This window comes from Suncus etruscus, chromosome 7 (assembly GCF_024139225.1).
Source record: "Suncus etruscus isolate mSunEtr1 chromosome 7, mSunEtr1.pri.cur, whole genome shotgun sequence".
Lineage (NCBI taxonomy): Eukaryota > Metazoa > Chordata > Mammalia > Eulipotyphla > Soricidae > Suncus > Suncus etruscus.
The window spans coordinates 49,100,388-49,125,075 of NC_064854.1; the positions used below are offsets into that span (position 1 = coordinate 49,100,388).

Consider the following 24,688-nt stretch of genomic DNA (forward strand, 5'->3'; position numbering starts at 1 on the left):
TTATCTCTTTATTGTTTTCTATTAATTGTTCAATATTGTTTTCTAACTAGACTACACTAAAGTAGAATAAATCAAAATTTCCAAATGTCCTGTAAAACCAATGAACAAAATGCAGAATTTTGTTTTACCATTAAAATATCTTTCATTGGACTTACTTGAAACCGGTAAAAGGTGCCATCATCCTTGAGTGTGAGGACGTGATCTGAGATTGGAAAGAAGTAACCATGGGCAGCCATTAATGTTCCCAAATGAAGCGCCTCCACTGTTTTATGAAAACAAACAAAAATGCATATAAAAGCTTTTTTAAAATGCTAATTGAAACTAGTAAGGGTTTTATTTTTTGCATATGGGGGAGATTTGAGACCATGTACAGTAGTGCCCAGGGACTGGAGAACCTTATCAACATTGGAACTCAAAACTGGGTCATGTACATGCAAGGTAAGAAACTTAATTACTATACTATCCCTTTCTACCCATTTGAGTTCAGTCTTAAATTTGAATTTTGGCATCCTGAAAACCTGGCTTTGTTTTCTTCTTATTTCACTTAGTTTATATACTCTTTTGTTGTTGTTGTTTATATATTTGTTTTTTTTTAGTAAAATTGACCTACTTCCTGATATAGTGACTGCAAATTGACCAACCTAACTTTATAATATTCAACCCACAAAATCGTGGTATTATGGAATAATGAAATTCGATGCATTTTATGAAATTACAGAACCTGGCTTTTCTATCTTATAGTTGGTTTGTATTTTGCTCTGTTAATATTATTTCAATTCTGTTTTATATTTAAGTAGCATTTTAACTTTATTCTCTGTTGTACCATTCCTTGATTTGTATAATGGATATGTAATACTATTAGCAATTTTTCAAATGGTATGCATCATTATTAAGTAAGGCTATTGGGATTATTAAGGTAGGTAAAACCATCTATGCTGCTACAGTATATAACAAATTGGTCTATGGTTTTACAACTTTCCAGACTTTTCTAGATTTTACTATTTTATATCAAGCATTCTAGGTATGAACTATAGAGTTTCTTAACATTGCAAAGTTTATTGTTTTCCAAGAGCATTATAACAGTTGGGACATAAAATTGTATTTCTATGTGAACAACAATCTCAATAACAGGTACCCAAATTTGGGTAGTGAATTCATTACTTTCTTTGTAGAAAACAAATAAATTTGACAGTTTTAATCCTAGAAAATAATGACCTATGAAATCAGTTTATAGTATAACAAATATTTCTATAAATATATAATATAAAATTATTTACACATAATATTCAACTTATTTTAAGCTTTATTTTGTTGCTTAGACAATTAGCTATAATATTTCTATGTAGGGTTCTCCCAACATTTTAAAACTATATGGATTTTTCTTTCTATCTGATCAGTCATTAAGAGCTTTGACATGTTCAGTAATAACTAATACAAATATTTTTATAGCAATTCTAATCACAGAACCCTCTGCCCTCTTATCTTTATAACTATATTTCTTAATAAACTAGCTGTTAATTTTTACTTATTATGTGGTACTATAATTTTCTTTTGTTTTCAAGTAATTTGAAAACATTTTATCTGTTAACTTTTTCTTCCTTCAAATATTTATTGCATTTTTTTGGTTTTTGGGTCACACCCAGCATCACTTAGGGACCTGCACTCATAAATAACTCCTGACAGGCTTAAAGAACCATAAGAGATGCCAGTTATTGAGCCTGAGTCAGCTACATGCAAGGCAAATGCTCTATACACTGTGCTATCGCTCCTGCCCCCATTATTACATTATTTTTAAGATAAGCCAGGGGCTGGAGAGATGGCATGGAGGTAGGGTGTTTGCCTTGCATGCAGAAGGATGGTGGTTCTAATCCCAACATCCCATATGGACCCCCGAACCTGCCAGGAGTCATTTCTGAGCATAGATCCAGTAACCCCTAAGCGTTGCCAGATGTGACCCCAACCCCCTCCCAAAGAAGATAAGCCAAGAAAAATTCCAGTCATTCTCTTTACTTTTATCCCTGGAATACACATACTATTAAGTGTTCCAGTCATTCATACTCCCAACAAAGCTCTTTTGTACTTATTGTTTTTTATATAGAAAGGAACCATTTTTCAAATATTGTTTTAATTTGGGCTCCATAATTTACAATTATATCTATACGAAATGCTTATTCTTATATTGTTCCAACACAAATTTCACTATAATGATAATTTCCCTCCACCATGTTTAAGGATGATTACTGTAGTTTGGGTCTCATTTGAAACTATTGATGAAACTGTGATTTTGATATTAGCTCAAAATCAAGCTCTTTTTAAAGCCTATGTAGTTTTATATCCATATATCCCATGATTAGTGTTATATTTTAGGAAAAAATTTTGTGGGATTAATGAATTTATATTATTTACCTTCTCTATGCCTCTTTCATTTATTAATGAAACTTACAGGATTGGTATGAGAATCAAAAAGAATATACTTAAGAGAGTCAGAGATATATTTTGTATGCACATGCAAGAGTTTCACATTTCCTAGCACTTCTTTGTTCCCCAGAAATGACTGACTGTGATTCTTGACAAAGTCTGGAATAGCACCTGAACGGCTATTGCTCATGGCTTGGTGACTCCCCAAACAAAAAAACAAACCATGTATTTGTTGAAACATTGATGTTTAAAGGGAGTGTTTCTTATGTATAGTAAATACCTATAAAGTGAGAGGGTTTTTTTTGTAGGGGGGGCACACCCGGTGATACTCAGAGGTTACTCCTATATATGCACTCATAAATCACTTCTGGCTTGCATGACCATATGGGACATCAGGGATTGAACCCAGGTCTCTCCGTGGTCAGCAGCATGCAAGGGAAATGCCCTACCACTGCAATATCACTCCAGCCTCACTCCAGCCCTACGTGAGAATTATTATACTTCATTACTTATTGAATAATTTTAGCTAAAATACTTTATGAAAATCACCTTCCATAAATTTACTTTTGAATAAATTTTATGAGTACATCTAATAATTATAAATAAAATCAATATTTAATTATTTTTTATTTATGGATTATCTATAAAACCAAGATGGTTGAAGAATCAATTGGAATTGTTGGCTTTTACCAAAAAGGAGGTGCTTATAGAGTTGTAGCTTAGAAAAATATTATTAGCAATGTTTTTCAGAAACACTCAATGATGTTACTTAAAGAAGATTCAAGAATGAGTAACAGATGCTCAGAAAGATAGAGATTAAAGATCTTCTGAACTTTAAGCACAGCAATAGGTAGAAGGAAATACATAAGCAAAGCTGGATACTAACATGTAAAGTTAACAAAATATAAAGTGTTTTTACCTTCATACATCTATTATATAAATTAATAAGATAGTATCTTCATAGTTTCATCTTGTAACACTAACATAGTTTGACCTGCATATAGGTTCCTTGATTATTCAATATAGACAAATTAATATACAGCCTAATTTAAGTGTAGCCTGGTAATACTAAAAAAAACTACCTACTTTTGTGAGGAACAATAATGTATTTTTGTATAATCTGATTTTATACATTACAATTTCATAATCTCTAATTGATAATGCTATCAGATAAGAGATAACTCTAAGATATAATTTAAGGAAAATTTGTTTTGATAAAATTTTAGATGCTCTTAATTCTGTAAATTTTTGTGAGATACCTATAAGATCAAAGGTTAGCTTGGTAGCTGGAGAAACAGTATGTGGAGAGAAGGGCGCCAACTCACCTTACATGCAGCTGACCTTAGTTGGATCCCTGGCATCACAGATGATGCTCTGAGGATCTTCATTAGTAATCTCTGAGCACAGAAACCCTCAATGCAAAAGTTTTGTCCCCCAAATCAAAATCTCTCAAAAATAACAATTTAGCTCCCGCATACTTCAGATGTAAAGGCCTAATCAAGTCAATGATTATTTAAGGACTAAACTTATAAAATGTTTATAAATACTTTAACGAAAATTAATCGGGGCCGGGCAGTGGCGCTAAAGGTAAGGTGCCTGCCTTGCCTGTGCTAGCCTTGGACGGACCGCGGTTCGATCCCCCGGTGTCCCATATGGTCCCCCAAGCCAGGAGCAACTTCTGAGCACATAGCCAGGAGTAACCCCTGAGCGTTGCCGGGTGTGGCCCAAAAACCAAAAAAAAAGAAAGAAAATTAATCAAAAAGAATAGCCATGGAATATATTTCTTGATATTTTAAATAATATTTATTTTACTGCTAAATACAGAGCTAATACTTCCATTTACAACTTTTATCTAACCAGACCTAGCCAGGTTTTCATTGGAAGTACTGACCACTGACATTCTTTGAAGAGTTTACAGAATATTATGAGTAATTCATAAAATTGTCCTCCCAGTACAAGGTGGCTCGGTCACAATAATTACTAATTAATCTTCTAGTATGAATGTTAGTTCCATCATTTAAATAGCTGGAGTAACAAGTCTATTAAGTATAATATCTTTATTCATTCTAACCACAAATAATAAAATTATTAAAAATTATTTAAATTCAAAACACTTCCACATAGTGTAATTTGCTATTAAGCAACTGTACTTAAAGTTAATGGAAAGCATTTTATAAAAGTTAGTTGAGGGGGCAAGAACAATTGTACATCAGATAGGAAGCTTGTCTTGCACACTGATGACCAGGGTTGAATACTGCATGTTCTCCAAAACACTGCCAGGAGTAATTCCTGAGTACAGAGCGAGGAATATTGCTAGAAGTGACCCCATATATGTTTTGAAAGAAAAAAGGATTATGATTTAGATGTCTATATACATAGAAGCACATATAATTTAATGTATTCAGTTCCATATTTATGATATATGTTGGAAAATATTTTTCTTGTACAGAGGTTTGATTCCAGTTATTCTCAACCCCTCCAAAGTGTACTCCATGAGCTATACCACAATGGGGAAAACACATGGCTTGCACATATCTGACCCTATATAGTCATCTAAGCTCACCAGGAGTGATCCCAATGTTAGCTCTGAGCACCACCAGGTGTAGCCCCAAAAGAGAGATAGAATATACACACTATAATATTCAAGTAAGGGAAAATAATGTCTGAGTCAAAATAATAATAATAAAGTCATTAAGTTTTGTTTTAATTCTTAATGATCATAGTTTCTCACATTACATATGTAATATCAAACACAATTGTCTAATAGCAGCATTGATGCAGAAAATATAATTAATGTAAAGGAAAAGCATTCATATAGAAATCTATTGAGAGTAGAAAAATAGTGTTTATTAAAGAAAAAGAAACAACAAAAGTAAACAGATAAATTTTACAAAATAGCAAATCTTTCTGTTTATAAAGATTTTTGTCAAGTAGTTATTTTAATTTAAGAAAAGAAGGAAGTGGTCATTTTAGCGTTACATAAAAATATTGGACTTTTCTTAGCTTTGACATTTAAAAAGTTAAGATTACTCATGTGGAAAAACACATTTTGCAGAACATTTTATCACCATGGCCAAATAAAATGCGCTATTGCTATCTTTACAAATGTCTTTTTTAATTAAATCAACATGAATTACAAAGTTTCAGTCATTTGTGGTCGCGCTTCAAGTATACAATGTTCAATAACCATTGAATCAGTTTCCATTCATCAATGTCCATTTCCCTCCATCAATGTCCCCAGTTTCCCTACTGCTCCCTAGCTTGCTTTTGAGGCAGGCACTTTTTTATTCTTCTTTCTTCCTGTGGTCTGCAATAGTGTCATGAAATATTACATGTATTTCAAACTACTTCCTCAATTCTGGTTCAGATTGACCACTACCTTCTACCATTGTCATAGTTCTCTGTCCTGGACCACATTTTCCCATTGTAGCAAGCATCTTACTAAGAACTAGTTCTTTTGCACTTCATTTCTATTTTATTTGAACATTAGTTAATCCTCCTCTATGTTTCTTTATATGCCATAAATGGGCGGGATAATATGTGTCTGTTCCTTTCCTGTGACTTAATTCACCAAATGTGCTACTTTACAGATTTATCCATTTATCATCAAATTTCATGATATTTTTTCTACTAGTCTTGTAACAGTCCACAGATAATGTTCCACAGCTTCTTTATTTTGTCATCTCTTCTTAGGAACTTTGAATGTTTCCAGATTTGGGCTATTATAAATAGTACAGCAATGAACTAAGAATACAAATATAGATATTTTTTTCTGCTTTGTGCTTTTGGGCCTTTGGGGCCATTTTGGGCTTTGATGAGAAACTTAGGAGTAAAATTACTGGATAATATAGAAGCTAAATTCTTATTTTTTTGAGACCTGTCTATACTGTCTTCTCAAAAGTCTGAATTAGTCAACATTCCCATATCAATGCATAGGATCCTATCTGTACATAGTGGTAGACTTACTTCCTTTCCAGTCTAAATGCTATAATGTCTATCTTTTATCTAATTTTGATAGTTAGGATGTCCAAATTATACTTTCTATTATCTTAAACATAAAAAAAGTTGTAAATTACTCTTTTTCCAACAAGTGTGTCATCTTAAATTACTAACATATCTAAGAACTAAATACAAAGAGACATATCCCACACCTCCATTATGCAAGTAACGCAAATATGCCACTTGCTTGTGAGATATTTGAGATTTTTGAGACAGAAATTTCTGGTGTTTTTATAGACTGATGGAAAACTCCAATAAGGCAATGAGGCCTTAGTATTAGGAAACCAAAAGCTTCATTCTCCAAGATACATTATATTTTATGGTTTTAATTAATCATTTAATTTTTATCTAGCTATTGCTATACGAGCCTTTTACGTTTGACAGATCCATTTCACATTTTCAAAATATATTTTATATCACAGTCTCCACCTCGTAAATAGTAATACCCTATGCATACTCATCTATGGAATTTCATCTTCACTGAATACTTAACCCCTCCACTCGCAAAATCTCAGTTTTGTGGAGTCCAAGAATTTTCTTATGCTCATTAATGTTGGGTTTCTTTATTTATTTCTTAGATCCTACAAATGAGTGACATCATGTGTTATTTAACTTTCTCCTTTTTGACACATTTCACTAATCATGACACTTTCCAAAACTACCCATAATGCAAAAGGACAGATTTCATTTTATTGTTTCAGAATAATACTTCATTGTATATAAATACCACACTTGTATATTTTTCTTTTTTTTTTGTTTTTTTTTTTTTTTTTGTTTTTGGGTCACACCCGGCAGTGCTCAGGAATTACTCCTGGCTGTCTGCTCAGAAATAGCTCCTGGCAGGCACGGGGGACCATATGGGACACCGGGATTCGAACCAATCACCTTTGGTCCTGGATCGGCTGCTTGCAAGGCAAACACCGCTGTGCTATCTCTCCGGGCCCACTTGTATATTTTTCTTACCGTGGCTATTATCAAATTGAGAACACAGATGTGCTATATATTTACAAATTAAAAGTGGGTTGCTTGTCTCTACTAAGTTTCATGAATTCTTTACTAACTTTGGATATTAACCACTTATCACTTGTAAAATCTGAAAAATAATTTTTATCCTAGCATATCCCCTTTTCCTTACTTATATCCCTCCATTTACCCTCTCTCCTCTTTATCCCTTTATTTTTTATTTTTATTTATATCATTTCTCCCTCTCTCTTATGTTATCAAGTTGTTTTTATCAAGGTGATACTGGTTTACAAAGTTGCATGTGATTATAAGTTTTATGAGATTAAATATTAATATACCATGCTGTATCACCAAAACGTCAAAATCTCTCCACTACTGCAAATAGAACTCTTTTTTTGTTTGTTTTTCGTTTTTTTTTGGGGGGGGGTCACACCTGGCAGCGGTCAGGAGTTACTTCTGGGTCTGTGCTCGCTCCTGTCAGCCTCGGGGGACCATATGGGATGCTGGGATTTGAATTGGGGTCTGTCCTGTGTTGGCCATTTGCAAGGCAAATGTCTTACTGCTGTGTTATTACTCAGGGCACACAACCCATTTTTTTTTTTATTTTATTCCATAATTCTGACTTGACAACTTCAGTAATGTCATGAGAATGGGTATTCTGTTTTATTGCTTTCTTTATATATCTCATATTAATGAGATCAATGTATTTATCTTTCTTTTTCTGACCTTAATTAGTTTCCTGCCTCAGGAGATGGATGGGCCCCACTGAAGGTGGCCTAAAGCTGAGAAAAGACTTCCGTTGCAGGCACCTAAGCTGCCTCTCAGGGACAGGAGAGATGAGCGCTTATTGGGAGGTGCACTTGGCCTCCCTGAGTGGAACCCACAACCTGTTTTCATGTCCTAACCACATCAACTAATAAGGCATACTTAACATTCCAAATGTCACATAACTGTTTTATTTAAGCATCCCACCTACTGTGATAAATCTTCCTGCACATGGGTAATCCTTTGTACCTGATTGGCTACCTACATGTATAAAATTTCTGCCCCTACTGCAATAAATAGTGGTCTTGCTGAAACCATTCCCAAAGGGTTATTTTGTAACTCCTTGAACTCATTGTGCTTCCCACCCCACTCCCTACCATTCCTCTTAGGCTTGGTCTAGAACTCACCTGGGTCTCAGAACCACTGTCAACATCCCTTTAGTAAGATTTCTTTATGCTTTAGTGGTACTTTTGTTTGCCAAGTGAAAGTGTATTCCAGTGGTCCCCAAAATATGCTACCCATCAAAGACATTTAACTGGCCCACCTCGGTGATTTTGAGGCTACTTAGCAGCAAACTTGCCCCAGGTCCACAGTGCATGTGTGAGATATGATGTGTGCGTAACTCTCCAACTCTGCTCCTTCTCTCTGTCTCTCAACTCCTCTCAGTTTCAGGCAGGGAACCTCAAACAATAGCCTGCGAAAAGCAGGACCATATTTCCCATTAAAATACTGGTAAGTTTATTAATTTAACTTTACTTGCTCTTCATTTTAAATATTGTATTTTTTCCATTTTTAAGTCAAAATAAGGTATGTGCAGTGTGTATAGGAATTTTTTTCATAGTTTTTTTTTAAACTATAGTCTAGCCCTCCAATGGTCTAGAGATGGTGAACTGGATCCCTGTTTAAAAAGTTGGAGAACTCCTAATATTCTCTACAATTCCATTTGTTTAATTTTGCTTTTGATATTGTCTTTGGAGTAAAATCCTCAAATAAATCATGGAAACCAATAACATGGAGTGTTTCCATATTTGTTATATAAACTTTAGTTACAAAGAGAAACACAGTTACAATTGTTCATAATTGTTTCAGTCATACAACATATAATACCCATCCCATCACAAGAGCATATTTCCTGCCACCAATGTCCCCAGTTTCCCACCTGCCCCCCAACTACTCTCTCATCTGCATGCCTCAATGATATATACATTTTCTCTCTCTCTTTCTCTCTCTCTCTCTCTCTCTCTCTCTCTCTCTCTCTTTTAAAGGTTTAAACACTGTGGCTCACAATATTGCTGCTGAACAGACATCATTCACATCATTTTACTTCCTTTCAAGATCTAGTTCTTGTCCAGATTAATCATTTCCAACTATCACTATAATTAGTGCCCCATTCTCTGCCTAAATGCAAGCTTTACTGCAAGCTTCCTAGCATGGCCTGTCCTTTTGAATCTTTCCTCTATTGTCTGTGTATTATTAAACATTTTTAATTAAAATATTGAGTCACATAGTTTACATAGTTGACCATAAACTATTTTTAAAAAGTTTAAATAAAAGGTATTGGAAAATAGGAAGAACAAAGTAAAACAGAAAGGAAACAAAGAACAAAAATGAAAAATACATTTGGAACACATTTGTGAAAAATATTTATCTACAATGAAGTCATTATACAATGGCAGAAGGTTTAATAAGTTCTTAATGTTAGCTATTTATTCTCTTAAATTGTTTTGTTTTTATCAGTATGCCAGCATCAAATAAATGAAGATGCCCAGAAATTCAAAGCATTATTATTAATAATGTGACTTTAAGGGGCATATACTTAATTGTCAGACCTCCCAGAACAAGGAAGACATGAGAGGGAGGGTTCCTGCATATGCTTCAAAATGCCCAGGTGATATCAGCCCTCAAACCAGCATACCTGAAGTTTTATCAGATTGGTGTCCCCATAGAGGAACTTAGAGGAGTGATGCAGTAGACCTTAGACAAAATGGTGATTCTGGGTGATGGAGGCAGCAGGCAAGATGGCCAGCTTTCTACTGCATGGACTGGTGTACCAATGGTCTTTCAAAATTGGTTTAAATTTCATTTCAGAAGAGTGAGTCTATGGAACTGGCCTAGTTTGAACATGGTGACTACATTTGTGGGCATGGTTATAGCTGACAGGCTTCCCAAAAGAAAGAAAATTGTGGGAGGTTGCCCATATTTAGTCTAAAAAGCCCTGGCAATATCAGACCCATAAATAGAGTACCTGAAGTTTGGTCAGACTGGTGTTTCTGATGGCTTACTTTATATATTTTTAAAGTCACAAAAGAGTGAGATCATTCTATGACTATTATTACCCCTCTGATACATTTCACTCAGCATAATAGTCTCTCTCTCTATATATAAGCAAATTTCATTACTTAATTTTTTCCTAAAAGCTGCATAATATTGCATGTAAAGATGTACCAAAGTATCTTTATCCAATTATCTGTTGTTGGGCAGTTGGGTTGTTTCCAGATTATTGCTATTCTGAACAATGCTGCAATGAACATAGGAATGCCTTTTCAACATAGAATGCCTTTTCAACATTGTGTTTGGGGCCCATAAAATGAGTAATGGACAAAGACTTTTATTCTTGGCAGAAATTCCTAATTACTTATTTCGTTACTTGTTATGGCCTGTTTTCTTCTTCCTCCTCATTCAGCTTTAGGAATATACATGACTGTAAGAATCTCAATTTCTTCAAGATTTTCCATCTTAAGATAGTAAAGTTGAATATAGTAACCACAGTTATAATTTCGCCTCTTTTGTCTCTGATTCAGTTTATTTGAATATTTTTCTTTGATATCATTCTTTTCTAATGAATCTTGCTAAAGATTTGTCTATATTTTATATTCTTTCAAAAATCAATTTCTTCTTTCATTTATTATTTAAATTCCTTTCTTGGTTATTATGTTATTGATTTCTACTCTTGTTTATAAAATTGTCCTTCTTTTTGGTTGTTTTCTATTCTTTTCTGGTTATTTAGAGCTGTGTTTGGGTTGTTGATTTGGGCCTTTTCTTCTTTCTAAATGTAGTCCTTTTATAAGCAGTGGTATTGCTTGGAGTTTTTCCATGTGTGGGAACAACTGCTCATCCTAGATTGACTTTGAGAAGTTCCAATCTATGGTGGGGGTTTGTAATCAGAAGTGTTTTCCTGCATCACTGGGGATGGTCCCATGTGTTTGGACATCTAGGTTGACTCCAACTCATCTATTGTACTGAGTGATGCAATGAATGGGGGGGTGCATACATCCTTTTGGGTGAGTGTTTTTTGTCAGGGATAAATACCTAAAAGCGGGTTTTCTGGGTCACGTGCAGATCAATTCATCATTTACTGAAAATAAGAACTGCTTATAGTCCATATTGCTTTACCCAAGCTTTAGTTGGTTCTTTGCTCTATTTTGGGAATATTAAATCATTTCTCTCACCTGTCTGAAAAGAAACAACTTTCTATATTTCAGACCCAACATGAAATGGCAAACATCAAAGCCTCCTTCCTATCTTTGGATAAGAGATGATGTCCAATTTATCTGCTTGGGATAGAGATGGTTGAGTCTCTGCCCTTACTGCTAAAGACTTTCCTAATAAAGAAAAGTTTTCTATTTAGATTGTTAGAACAACCTAACAGGAAGTCCAGCTTGCTCTTAAGGCAAAGAGAAAATACTTATAAAAATATCTAACAGTCAGCTACTGGTAATAGACTACAAAAAGAGGTCATTTTAAAACAAGCTCAGGGAGTTAAAAGCTTCCACAAAGAGCTAGATTTAACTTCAGTGGTTTTTGTTTGTTTGTTTGTTTTGTTTGTTTGTTTTTGGTTTTTGGGTCACACCCAGCAGTGCTCAGAGGTTACTCCTGGCTTTATGCTCAGAAATCGCCCCTGGCAGGCTCAGGGGACCATATGGGATGCCAGGATTTGAACCAATGACCTTCTGCACGAAAGGCAAATGCTTTACCTCAATGCTATCTCTCCAGCCCCATTCCAGTGGTTTAAAATGTTGCAAATTGCTATGATTAGCTTCTTCAGGCTACATTTTGATTAGCTTCTTCAGACTACATCGTTAATAAGACTCCCTGGTTCTAGGAAATAAATGATATTATTAAAATAACTTAATTCCATGCTATTTTGTCACCATGTTCAAACTTAAAAAAAAACTGCCATTAAGATGGCTAAGTGTGAGATTCTTAATGGTTCATGGTGATCTTAGTGAATGTTTTCTATTCAACTTGATTGTGATTATCCAAAAGCCATTGAAGTCATATAACTGATTTTATGTTTTTATTCAAGAACGACTTAAGGTCTTTAATAGGTACCATAAACCTTTCCAGGTTATTGAGAGTTGAGTTTGGGCTTTTTCTTCTTTCTAAAAGTAAGCCTTTAACAAACAGTGCTATTGCTGTTTTTTTACTGCTAGGTGTAAGAATGTCAAACAATTACTTTCCAAATTAAGTATAACATTAAAATAGCTATAACATTTTGTTTAGAGAAGTCTAAAAACTAATGTTACATTGCTGTTAGAAATATTGGATCTTCTGAAGTTACTGGAAATCAAGGCTTTCCAAATAGAATTTAAAATGATGTACATAATTGTTCTGTTTAAAGGGAATTAGGTTAATTGAGAGGAGCAGGTCCAATAATAAAAGACATGAATACAAGTACTCTGCTAACCTCTGGGAGACCTCAGATGAGACTAAACTAAGGAAATTGGAAATCATTTAGGAGTATTCAATTCTACAACAACTGTCTAAACCTGGGTAACCCTGACATGGCAGGTAGAATGCACTAATGACTTTATTGATGTAGAATTCCTGCTCTGTCCTCAACCAATCTCCAGGGATTCTAAGTACATAATGGGTACCACAAATAAAGAGTTCTCTAGTCTAGCTGTGTTTATATAAAACAAAAGTCCAAGTTTATTAAGTATCTGGCAATATTAAAAGTGAAGGTATACATATCCGTATAACTGGTCTTCACCCTATTCAGTATAACTTTTTTTATTGGTGCTTAGCAATCATTGGATGAAAGCACGTTTGGATTAAAGCATACTGTGGCTAAGATCTGCCTGAGTGCTTTCAAACGTCTACAATGAAAGATGTGGTTTTCTGAAGGAGCTCTGACTAAGCCTAGATCACTCTGGAAGAATGGTTGCAGGAGTTCCATTGTCTTCTGGCTGCTGATAGGAGAAGGGGAGTTTTCAGAAATTTGTAAGCAGGCAAAATTATCCTATGCTATTTGAGATTTGTCAGAGACCTTGCATTGAAGATTTGGCAAATAGTGGATTCTGATACTGAATTTAAGGGTACCTATACAAACATTTTCCAGGGAACTTCCTAGACATATGCAGAATTTCTGGGGAAACTGACTGGCTAACCTGAGACAGATTAAAGACGCAGTAGCACAACAGGTTCTAATGACAATGTTAGACTTTGAAAATGCCAATGAAAAATTTCAGGCTGTATTACATCACATTAGGAAGAAAAAAGATGTCATGGATTTCTACATGCTTGTAGAAATGTTAGAATATATAGTTCTCCCTCCCTGACTGCTGCCACAAACATTGGAATAAACTGTTTTCACTCCTAGCCCTTCCTTTATCAACCTACGATATTCAGATGCAAACTCTGAGGAACCAAAACAATTACAATTATATGGTTATTGGACACAGTGGACTCCACCCAACGAGATCACCTGGACTTTACCCGAGGTATAGCAAAGGATTCCATTGGGCTAGAGATTGTTTCTCATCTTTTTATCAGATCTTCAGTTATCAGGGAAGTGGTCCAAAACAGCCCTGTGAGTTCAGGTCAAAAGTTTTAACTATGGCAAAAAGGTCATTTAGGTAGAAACTGCAGGATGCAGCATTTTTCAGCTCGGGCTCCCATACCTACCCTCCTGAGGCCAAGACTTAATCATTCTATATTGGGAAACTGGGTCAGGGAAAAAATCCTGGACCCCACAAAATAAGGAAATATTTTCATCAATAATTCAGCTTCCCAGATAGCCCAAGAGAACTCAACAGGATAAGATCATTAAAGCCTGCCAGTTCTGAAAGCTGTGCCCTTGATATACCCTGCCATCAAGAATTAACCATATTACCAGCTCAGTACTTTTAAAATATAAGATCTGGCATAAGTGGCCAATTTCTTCAGGAACTGTGGGTCTGATAACAGAGAGAATCAGTATGACTCTTAAAGGTATTTCTTTTCATCTGGGAATTATAGATTTTAACCACATTGGAGAAATAATAGATCTGTTTCTATGGCCACAGTCTGAACTTTTAAAAATTGTGAAAGCATAGCTCAAATTTTATTACCTCCTTATGTTGTGCCTGGTAAAATAGATCAGCAAATGGTGATTCAGAAGTACAAATCCTAAATGCTTCTACTAATCCATTTATAGCTTTTAATGCTAAACTTTAGAAGAAACACAGTGTTAATTCTTGAACTTCAATTGCTTGCGGATTGCTGGTTTAAACATAGTCAAAAATAAAGAATCAGAATTTGCTCCATTTTCAATATTTGTTTTCTTTTTAAAGTATATATTAGTACACTTCCATATAATCTCTATCAGGACAATCTAAGAATTCTTAATAATTTTCAGAAATTCTTAGATGACATGAATTGGATCTGTCCCTTTTTTGAAATTCCAAACTCTGAACTAAGCAACAATTACAGCATGCTGGAAAAAATCAGACTTAAATAACCCAAGTGTTTAACTCACAAAGCCCAAAAGAAATTGGATATTTTCATAGATCCTATCTTTCAAAGATTTTTTCAAAGGATCTTTCAAAGATCCTATCTTTCTAGGTTTATACCTGGATATAAAGTGTTATTATTTTCATGACTCCTCTAAATCCAATAGGAGCTATTGTTCAATTGCCAGGGCTATTAAAATGGGCTTATTTACACAATAAATAACCTCTCGTATTTATGACTTATTTAGAGTTGATTGCTGCTATTATCATCAAAGCAAGGCTGATAGTGGTTTCTTTGTGAGGTTTTTGCCCTAAAATAATAGACCCTCCAATTCCAGAAGAGGAAGTAGGATGCGTATTTTCTCTCAGTGAGCTCCTTTAACAAGCCCTATCAGATTTCTCAGAAGATTCCTCCAATTTCCAGCTGGAAATTTCTTTAAATAACACATTTTGTAATATCCTCATTATTTATTCATTTACCTGATGCTCCTGTGTTTTATATTGACTGGCCATTTTCAGGAAATGGTGGTATCACTGGCCATTTGCTGACCACAACAGTGCCTACAACTTACAAGTGGAACTTGGTACTTTTAGTATTTACTATCATATGTTTCAGAGACATTCAATTAAGTGATTCAGCTTGCATGGTAGGAATTTTCCCAGGCATAATACTCACAAATTTAAATACTCTTAAAAAGATTGTTCAATATTTGCTTCAGCGATTACATGCCCTTCTGCAAAAACATTCTTTTCTTTTAGTTTTTACTTTTGGGCCACACCCAGTGGTGCACAGGGGTCACTCCTGGCTCTGTGCTCAGAAATAGCTCCTGAGTCAGGGAACTGTATAGGATCAAACCCAGGTCTTTTGTGAGTCAGTAGTATGTAAAGCAAATGCACTAACACTGTACTCCCAGTCCAGCCCCTGCAAAAACGTTCTGAGTCAATATTCATCATTCACATAAGAGCCCATTCTGGCCTCCCAGAGTTCAAGGAAATAAAATTGCCAACCATTTAGCCATGGCAATATATAAGTCACCTATAGAAGAATGTGTAGCACTACATACAAATGCCTGCTGCCTGCAGATGAACTATCATATTCCATGGAGGCCAGACAGATATATTGTCGATAAATGTACCATTTTTGCACTTTTTTAAAATATAATTTTAATTTTAATCATAGTGGCTATATAAATGAACCCAAGTAGCTGGGCCAAGGCCTGAGGTTTTCATTCAAATAAATATGGCAAAATAGATATTAAACATGTTGACTCATTTCCAAAGAAATCCTATATCCACATTATAGTTGACACATATTCACATTTTATTTGGGTGGTACCAATGACTTCTGAAGAATTAAGTGATTTGAACCTTCATGCTAAAATGTTTTTTTTTTTCTGTTATGGGCCTAATTCAAAGGATAGGTAATGCTTATATTTCCACAGATGGCAACCCTGCCAAGAAACTCTAAATTATTCTATGCCTTGTTAGAGGCAGGATTCTCACAAATGAAAAAAACTCAAATACTAGTGCATGATAAGACTGTAAGTCTCCCCTCAGACCCAACACAGAATACTTTAAAGTACTAGAACAGTAATCAAACTATGACCTTTTCAGGTAATGGGGACAATAAGTTGACAATAAGGTGTCTCTATCATATACTGATGCAGAGACTTGGGAATGGAAATGACCAGTACTAGACCCTTGGTCCTGTATATGAGAGAACTGGTCCTGTTCTCACTGGACTTTATATTAGAAAACACTTTTTACATGAACTCAACATTACAATATCTGCACAATATTCCAAATTTGACTGATTACTTTAACCAAACTATTGCAAGGAGAATATTAACAGGTCAAATCAAGGGCAACATAAAGACAAACTGGCAGAAAAGTTTGGTAAAATCATAAAAGCCTTGTGGGCAGAATAACACTGATGTATCAACTCAAAAGACTTTAAGATGACCATTGGAAAAGTAAATGACCAGTTTGCAAGGCAAAATTAACAAGATCCACATAAACTACTTCTATTCTTGATTGAGGGTCTTCATCAAATAAAACTGTAATATGTTAATGAGTACTATAAAGAGTCTCCATGGTGTATTGTATAACAGGTCTCAATAAAACTGATAAGCAGAAAATACATAAAGAGGAAAATATGATTATCTTGTTGACTCAAAAGCTGCAAATGGTCCTTAATGAGTCTATTATTACAGTTTTTTAAGTCCAACTTAAATCACAATTTAATGCCTCATCTACAACCAAAAATCTCAGACATTTGAGATCTTTATTCATTTATCCTTGCCTTTTACATCTATAGATAAATTCCTGTTGCAAGATTACCCTAATTTATTTTTCAAAGAAGAAAACTGAGATACAATAATAAGGTTTATTGCAGCCACTGAAACACAGAGCAGGATTCTCTAAAAAGGACAGACATTTGGAAATTACCACCTTCTTTCATAATACATCTGAAATGCTTTCTATATGATGGCAAGTTTATGAATAAAACTACAGACCTATGTGGACTTTTATTTAGAAAGCCTTGACTTACTACAGTACACTATAAATTTTAAGGACAACCCTGAAGAATCAAACGTAGTCTCTATTTCTAACCACTATGGTGAAATGAAAAGGACATTGCACAGCCTATTATAAAAATTCAAAAAGACAATGTTGGTTTACATTTGAGTATCAAGAAGTTTCAGAAATCTCCAACTCATCTGTGAAATTGTCATCAATTTATATTCTTTTATTAAATTTCAAAGAGACCTGAAGATATGGACACAGCTGTTTAGATTAAGTAGGCGTTCAATTAACTGCTCTTTATAGAGGTCTATAATAAAATTCTAATGTTTTTTACCAATAGAAACAGCTGCAGAATGTTTTTGAAAGCCATGGACTCCCACTGCAGTTCTCACTATTTGAATGTATTAGTTTTTATTTTAATTCTATTATTTTTATAATAAACTTTTATAATATTTTTGTTCACAGTGACCCTTAGAAATATAGTTTGGACACCCTACTTTCACATTAAAGGTATATATTCTGTTGAACACCTAATACAGTGCTCATTGAGATTAAGAAATACTTCAAATTATATTTTCAACTTAATTATGCATGCTAATGTCTCTCTCCACTAATATACCTGGATAAGGCATCTGCTGCCATGAACTCTTGCTACAGTACTCAGTCATTGAGTATGTTTTTGCTATTTATTTTTAACTTGTGCTGGTTTTCTATTATATCACATGCTTTTGTTCTCCAGAATGCTTTAGTTAAAATACTTTTGAATTGAGGAAAGGAACTTAGATGTTTAAGACCTGTTATACAATACACCATGGAGACTCTTTATAGTACTCATTAACATATTACTTAGTATTCTAGACTTGAATACTTGAGTATTATGATTGTTTTAAGAATGTTCATGTACATTCTAAAACATGAGTCCTTTCTCAGCAAAGTTCTCAGTCATCAACAATAATTGCTCCAAGGATTGGAAAAACTTTTCCACCTGCCAAACTGGCTTTATATTTTAAAGTGCTTTGACTCATTCCACTTGGGTCATTTTTTCAAATGCAACCTAAGGATTGATTTTATTTGTCAGTTTATGTGGTGTTTGAGAGTGTTTGGTGGCCACTTCTATGTCTATTTAATGTTCATCTGTATTGTACATTTCTATGTTGTATATATATCCATTCCTTCTGTAGCATATAGCCTTTCTTTCTCCTCTTCCCTATTTACCACATTATAAATACTTTTCTATTATTTTCTTTCACTCTATCACCCCTAATTTATTATTTATCCCCAGTTAACTCTTTTTACTCTTAGTTCTTACTCCTCAGGAATCCAAACCCAACCCTCTAACCCACTGCCAGCCAGCATTTCCCAGACAACTTCTGCCTCTACCTGGGAACAAGATGCCTCAACCATTGCTGCTGATTTGTTCCCAGCAGCTCCCTTTGCTCCCACATCTCTTCACCATGGATTGTAGCCTGTAGGCTTTTGAGAGACTACATTTCTAGGGCATTTTCTGATTTGTGACTGCTGCAAGCTGTTTTTTTAGACTCCACATTGCCGGGTGAAGCTGTGATCTAGATTTTTTCTCCCCTCAGACTATTTCAAAAAGACTTAAAGGGGATACATATACCTCCTTTCTATATTTCTTAGGTAAATTTCCTCGATATGTATAATTTTTGTATATTTCATTGTGTATATGTAGTTTAACCCCCTCCTCTTTGTATTCTCTTGTAGGAATTTATAGTAGACAATATCCTTTGATTTTTTTTTGTTTGTTTTTGATAGAACTATGTAGTAGGTATTACTTGGCTGGTTTTTATTTCCCTTTAGGCACCAATAGTATGCTGTGGCACTGTTCTTTTTGCATGGACACATTAAAATAAATAAAGTTTAGATACAGAGAAGAGTTATTATACATTAGATATGGAAACTCTGAAATTTTCCTACAGGGTGACTTCCACCTTGAACATTTGCCATAGTAACTTGACTTAAGCTTCAGTTGTTTGGACATCAGCTGATTAACCCTGAAGCTGGGGTCCTATATTTGGATCCACCACAGTTTTCTGCTCCTACAACAGCAATTGAACTTATACCAGAACAGGCCGTAGAACTGCCTTGGCACCTACTTGCCCCAGGTTGAGCTAATATGCCACCCTGATGAAGACATCTAAATCAGCAACAACTTGCTTTCAAGGCATATTTTCCTGCCTTGTCACCTAACAATGAGATGATATCAGAAGAAGCTTCATAACACCTGAGTTAGACATAGGATCTGTGAGAAAACCAAGATCTCTAATACTGAAGTCTGATTGCAACAAAGTGCTTAAGGAAAACCTTTTATGGAACCTTGAAGAAATACTTTGAGGTTAGAAAAATTAGTATTCCTAGAGCCTGCAGGATGCTTCTTGGGTAAAGACACCCTATTTTTAGACCAAAGGTTATTTTCTTTCTACTTACCCAACTTTTTCTGCATACATACAGAAACCTGCCACTCTTTTTCTCTTTTAGATAAAGACATCCATGTTTTCCGCCTATAACCTTGGGACATAACTTACTTTTTTTTACCTTGTATCTCTACACTTTATAAAAAGTTGAGAAAGATAATATGTTGACATACCGATTTTCACCCTATGCAGTGTAACTCTTTTATTGAGGGGAGGGCATCCCAGGAGGAGCTCAGATTCACGGACAATATGGGATACTGGGGATCAAACCCAGTTCTGTTCCTGGTCAGCCATGCAAGGCAAATATCCTGTCACTGTGCTTTCACTCTGGAGCTAGAATAACTCTTTACTGGTGCTTGGCAATCAGTGGATAGAAGAAACTTCGGCTTGAAGGATCCCTTTGATTGATCTCCCTGGAGGGTTTGTTATGTGACTTTGTGCACTTGTTCTTCTTTTTCCTGCCCCAAACTCAAGGGCTTGGTGGGTTTGGCTGTGAGCTTGCCCAGGGCCTGACACCACCAGCAAGATCACAAATATATGACTACAATTTGAAACTTAGGATCAATCTATTCAAATCTTTAACTTTTTCAGCACTGATTTGTTATAGTTATCAAAAATTTATCAATTTTTTTCTTATTTTTTCAGGGGAGAGCACACACGCAGTCCCCACTACCATATATTATATTACACAGTCAAGTTTTCCACATTTGGGGAAATCGCAGGGATCAGCATGCCCAGAGTGCAATGGGTGAGCCTCACCCTGGGGAAACCACCTTCGTGATCATGGAATCGCCCCTGCCAGGTAAGTAAATTTATCAATTTTTAAATTTGAATTTTTCTTAGTAGTTTATTTATTTAGTGGTTTGGGGGCCACACCTGGAAATGCTCAGGGATTACTACTCCTAGCTGTGTTCAGAAATCGCTCCTGGCAAGCTCAGGGGACCATATGGGATACCAGGAATTGAAGTGGGTCCCAAGTTGGCCACATGCAAGGTAAATGCCTTACCTTTGTGCTATCTCACTGGCCTTTAAATTTCAATATCTGAAATGAACTGGTATATAGTTGTGTATGTAAGGTCTCAAAATTCGTGGTATTTCTATGGTATCTGTTGACACTTTTTTATGTTTAATTTCTAAGTCTGTCTAGTAGAGTTTTTATTTCAGGGAAATAAAAACATAATACACAGATAGGGTGCTTGCCTTTTACAAAGCCAAAACTGGCACAACATATTGTCCCATTATCATACCAGGGGTGATTACTGAGCAGTGTTAGTAGTAATTCCTAAACAGTTCTTTTAATTTTCATTTTGTTTTTTTATTTCCCACTTTATATCATTATAATTAAAAAGATATTATTTAAACTTTATGCACTCCACACACATACCCCATGTATGGTTTATCCCTGAGAAAGTTGTGTGTACTTAAAAATGTTAACTATCTCAAGTGTTTTATATTTAGCTGTATTTTATCATTATCATTTGATGCTGTTATGTAATCATTATCTTCTGTTTAGTTGATCTATATGCTACTTTATTGCTGTCTAGGTTTTATATCAGATTTGTAGTAATATTACCAAACTCCTTTAGTAGAGCTGGGGGGTAGTTAAAGATAGGAGAAAAGGAATTTAGCAGATGTGGGCTTGTATTTTCTTCAGGCTACAGACTCAGTATTCATCATAGGTGAATACAGATGGTGATTCTAAAAGTATATATTGTCATACGCACAAAATTTCTATCCTTTTAAGCTAAGCCTAAAACAAATATTCCTGTCTCTGACTAGAGATTGATGGCACTTAAAAATAAATTTAATTAATTAATTAAATCGGAGATTTTCAAATTCTGTTTCTTATTTGGATAGCTTTTTAAAAAATTGTTATAGTATGCCTATAAAAAATGGTTGAGGGCCAGATACAAACATGACAATTATATAAGAATGACCTCTGAGTAAGGAAGACATGCTTCCACAATTTTTTGGAAGGGGAGTTGGGCCACACCCATCAATGCTCAGGGTTACTCTAAGCTCTATACTCAGGGGTCATTCCTGGCAGTGATCAGGGGACCATATGGGATCCTGGTGATTGAACTCAGATTGCTTACAAGGCAAACTCCTTACCTGCTGTACATATGCTATGCTTCTCCCTAGTTTCAGCAAATTTAAGGCTGTTGAGATGATTACAGTCTTTAGAAAATTTAAATAATTACTCTTTTAGGTCAGAGATTATTATTTTTAATTTATTTTATTTTTTCTGGTTTTTGGGTCATACCAGACAATGTTCAGAATTTACTTTCTGTTCTACACTCAAGAATCGCTTTTGGTGGTTCTTTGAATACTATATATGGATGGTCTATATTAAACCCAGTGCAACTGCATGCAAATAATCTGCTGTACTATTGCCGAGGTCAGGTTTTTAAATTTTTACTGCTTGAGATCAGAGAGATAATATAATAAGGTCACCATGCAAGCAAGCAGCTGACCTGATTTCAGTACCTAGCATCACATATGGTCCCCCAAGCATCTTCAGGAGTGATTCCTGAGTGAAAAGCCAGGAATAACACCTGAGCATCGCCAGTACCCACCTCAAAAATGATCAAAATAATCCCACTTGCAACCCTTTCAGCCTGAGCAATTCAAAACAAAAGAGTGATGTTAGAAATACTTTGTATTCATTGAAAGTCTGTTTTTTTTTTGTTTTGGTTTCTTTTTCGGGGGGGGGGGGTACTCAAAAACTTCTACTCTTGCCAAATTTTTTTTCAGTTACTAAATGTAGATATGTGGCCTGGGTTCAAGTCACAATTGTAAAAAAAAAAATAGGGTTTAACAGTAGTGCAAACCACCGTGTAAAATATTAAAAAAAAATGGAGGGAGAGAGAGGGAGAGAGAGAAAATATCTGCCCTAGAGGCAGGCAGGAGGGTTGGGGGAACTGGGGACAATGGTGGCAAGAAATGTGTGCTGTTGAAGGGTAGGGAGTACATTGTATGTGTCAACTCAACCATGAAAAATTTTGCAGCAAGAGTGCTTAATTAAAGTAATTATTTTAAAGAGAAAATAAGATTTAGATAAATACATCTTAATGTCTATCCTAGATAACAATAGAAGAGATGGTCTGCCTAATCCAATGCCAGAGACAGAAAAGTCTCAATTTGGTCAAGGCCACGTTGGAGTCCATTTATTTCCCAACAAACTTAAATGGTTGAGGCCTTCTCGGAGCTTTTACCAGACAAGTTGTCAATCTATACCAGAAAAAGAGGCTGCACTGGCAGCCACAGCATCTAGCTTTAGACAAACCTCAATAGCCGGGATGGCAGATCTCCCTTAGTTATGAACCCTGATTTTTCTCTAGCTTGCTTGTATCTGCCCTGATGTTGACTGGAAGTCAAGCTCTACCTGATACTCTTCCTTATCCTTAATTTTATGTTCTGGAATCCTGCTACTCTCTGGAGGAACATATTTTGTACTTGGCCATGCTTGAATTTTCAGAACAAAAATATTTTTAAAAGAGTCATTCTAATTATAAAGTTCAAATTCTAGTCAATATGTTGACTCATACTTTGGAAAATGTTCTGACATCAGACCATTATATGACAATAGAGAAATGACCCTGATACCTCTTAATATATATGGTTTATTTTTGTTGTTGTTGTTTGGGTTTTTGGGTCACACCAGGGGACCATATAGGATGTTGGGATTCGAACCACCGACCTGCATGCAAGGCAAACACCTTACCTCCATGCTATCTCTCGGGTCCAATATATATGGTTTTTTTCTCAAGGTCTTAAAAGAGGTCAATTCTAAAGAATATTTATGTTAGATTAGTTCTAAGGTATCCTGGTAGGAGACAAATTATAGAAAAAGTAGAGAATTTAGAAACTCTAGCTAATTATAGAATAAAGGAAAGTTTAACAACTTCACATTAATTAGAAGTCATTTTAGTCCAGACTCTGGGATTGATTATGTATGAAAGAGTTGCAGTGCTGAAGATAATGGGCACTCTTCCTAGGTATGAGGAAAGCCACAGAAAATATCTCCTAACAAAATCAAGAACACGTAAGAGCTCTGAAGTGGTGACAATTGGTATATTTGTTTCTATGGTACCTAAGACTGAAAAAAAATCTGTGCAAACATAATAATTAAATGTGTAAGTGGAAATCTATGAAGAAATAGAGATCCACACTGATATAGCTTCATGGTGAGGGTAGAATATTCTTGCAATAAAAGGTCTTTGTTATGGAACATTAAACATGCTTTCTTAAAAACAAGTAAATCTACCAGAATTTTATATTTCTCAAACCTTGAATTTTTGCAATTATCAATTTATTTTAATAATTAAATTATGTTATAATTAAAAATTTAAAAATATATACATTATAAGGTATTACATGCTGCATCTGGCATCTATACTCTAGCTCAATCTGTTGAATCATTTGTTAAATAATTTTAGGGGGCATGAGAGGAAATATACAGGGGAGATTACTTAGTAAAAGTCCTGTATTCATTAGAAAGTCAAAATAAAGAAGCTCATACCTACCAAACTACAACTATTTTTTATTTTAAATTTGTTATAATAATTTTAATTTAATCACCATGAAATGAAGTTACAAAGTTGTTTTCGAATGAGTTTCAGTCATAGAATTTCCAATGCCCATCCCTTCAGCAGTGCATATTTCCTGCTACTGTACCCAGTTCTCCTGCCCACTTCTTTCTGCCTCTAAGGCAGACATTGTTCTTCTCTATCTCTATTTTATACTTTTATCTCTAGTTTATACTTTTAGACACTGTGGTATGCAATATTATTACTAAATATTGTTACATCTATTATGTATAGTGTGCAAATTATTTTACTTCCTTCCCTCACTCAGTTCTTGTTCAGA

At 34.9% G+C, this 24,688-nt stretch overlaps 1 protein-coding gene and 1 non-coding gene across 3 annotated transcripts in view; both read right to left on the minus strand.

The window, feature by feature from the left end:
- RGS7 (regulator of G protein signaling 7) overlaps window positions 1-24,688 on the minus strand; it is a 306,416-nt gene that overhangs the window by 108,046 nt on the left and 173,682 nt on the right. For both annotated transcript variants that reach the window (XM_049776515.1, XM_049776514.1), the window contains exon 5: window positions 156-262. In XM_049776515.1, coding sequence (XP_049632472.1) covers window positions 156-262 — 107 coding nt within the window. The remainder of the gene's footprint in view (window positions 1-155; window positions 263-24,688) is intronic.
- Window positions 20,463-20,629, minus strand: LOC126014835 (U1 spliceosomal RNA). The gene has a single exon (XR_007497811.1). It is a non-coding gene; the product is annotated as a U1 spliceosomal RNA (small nuclear RNA).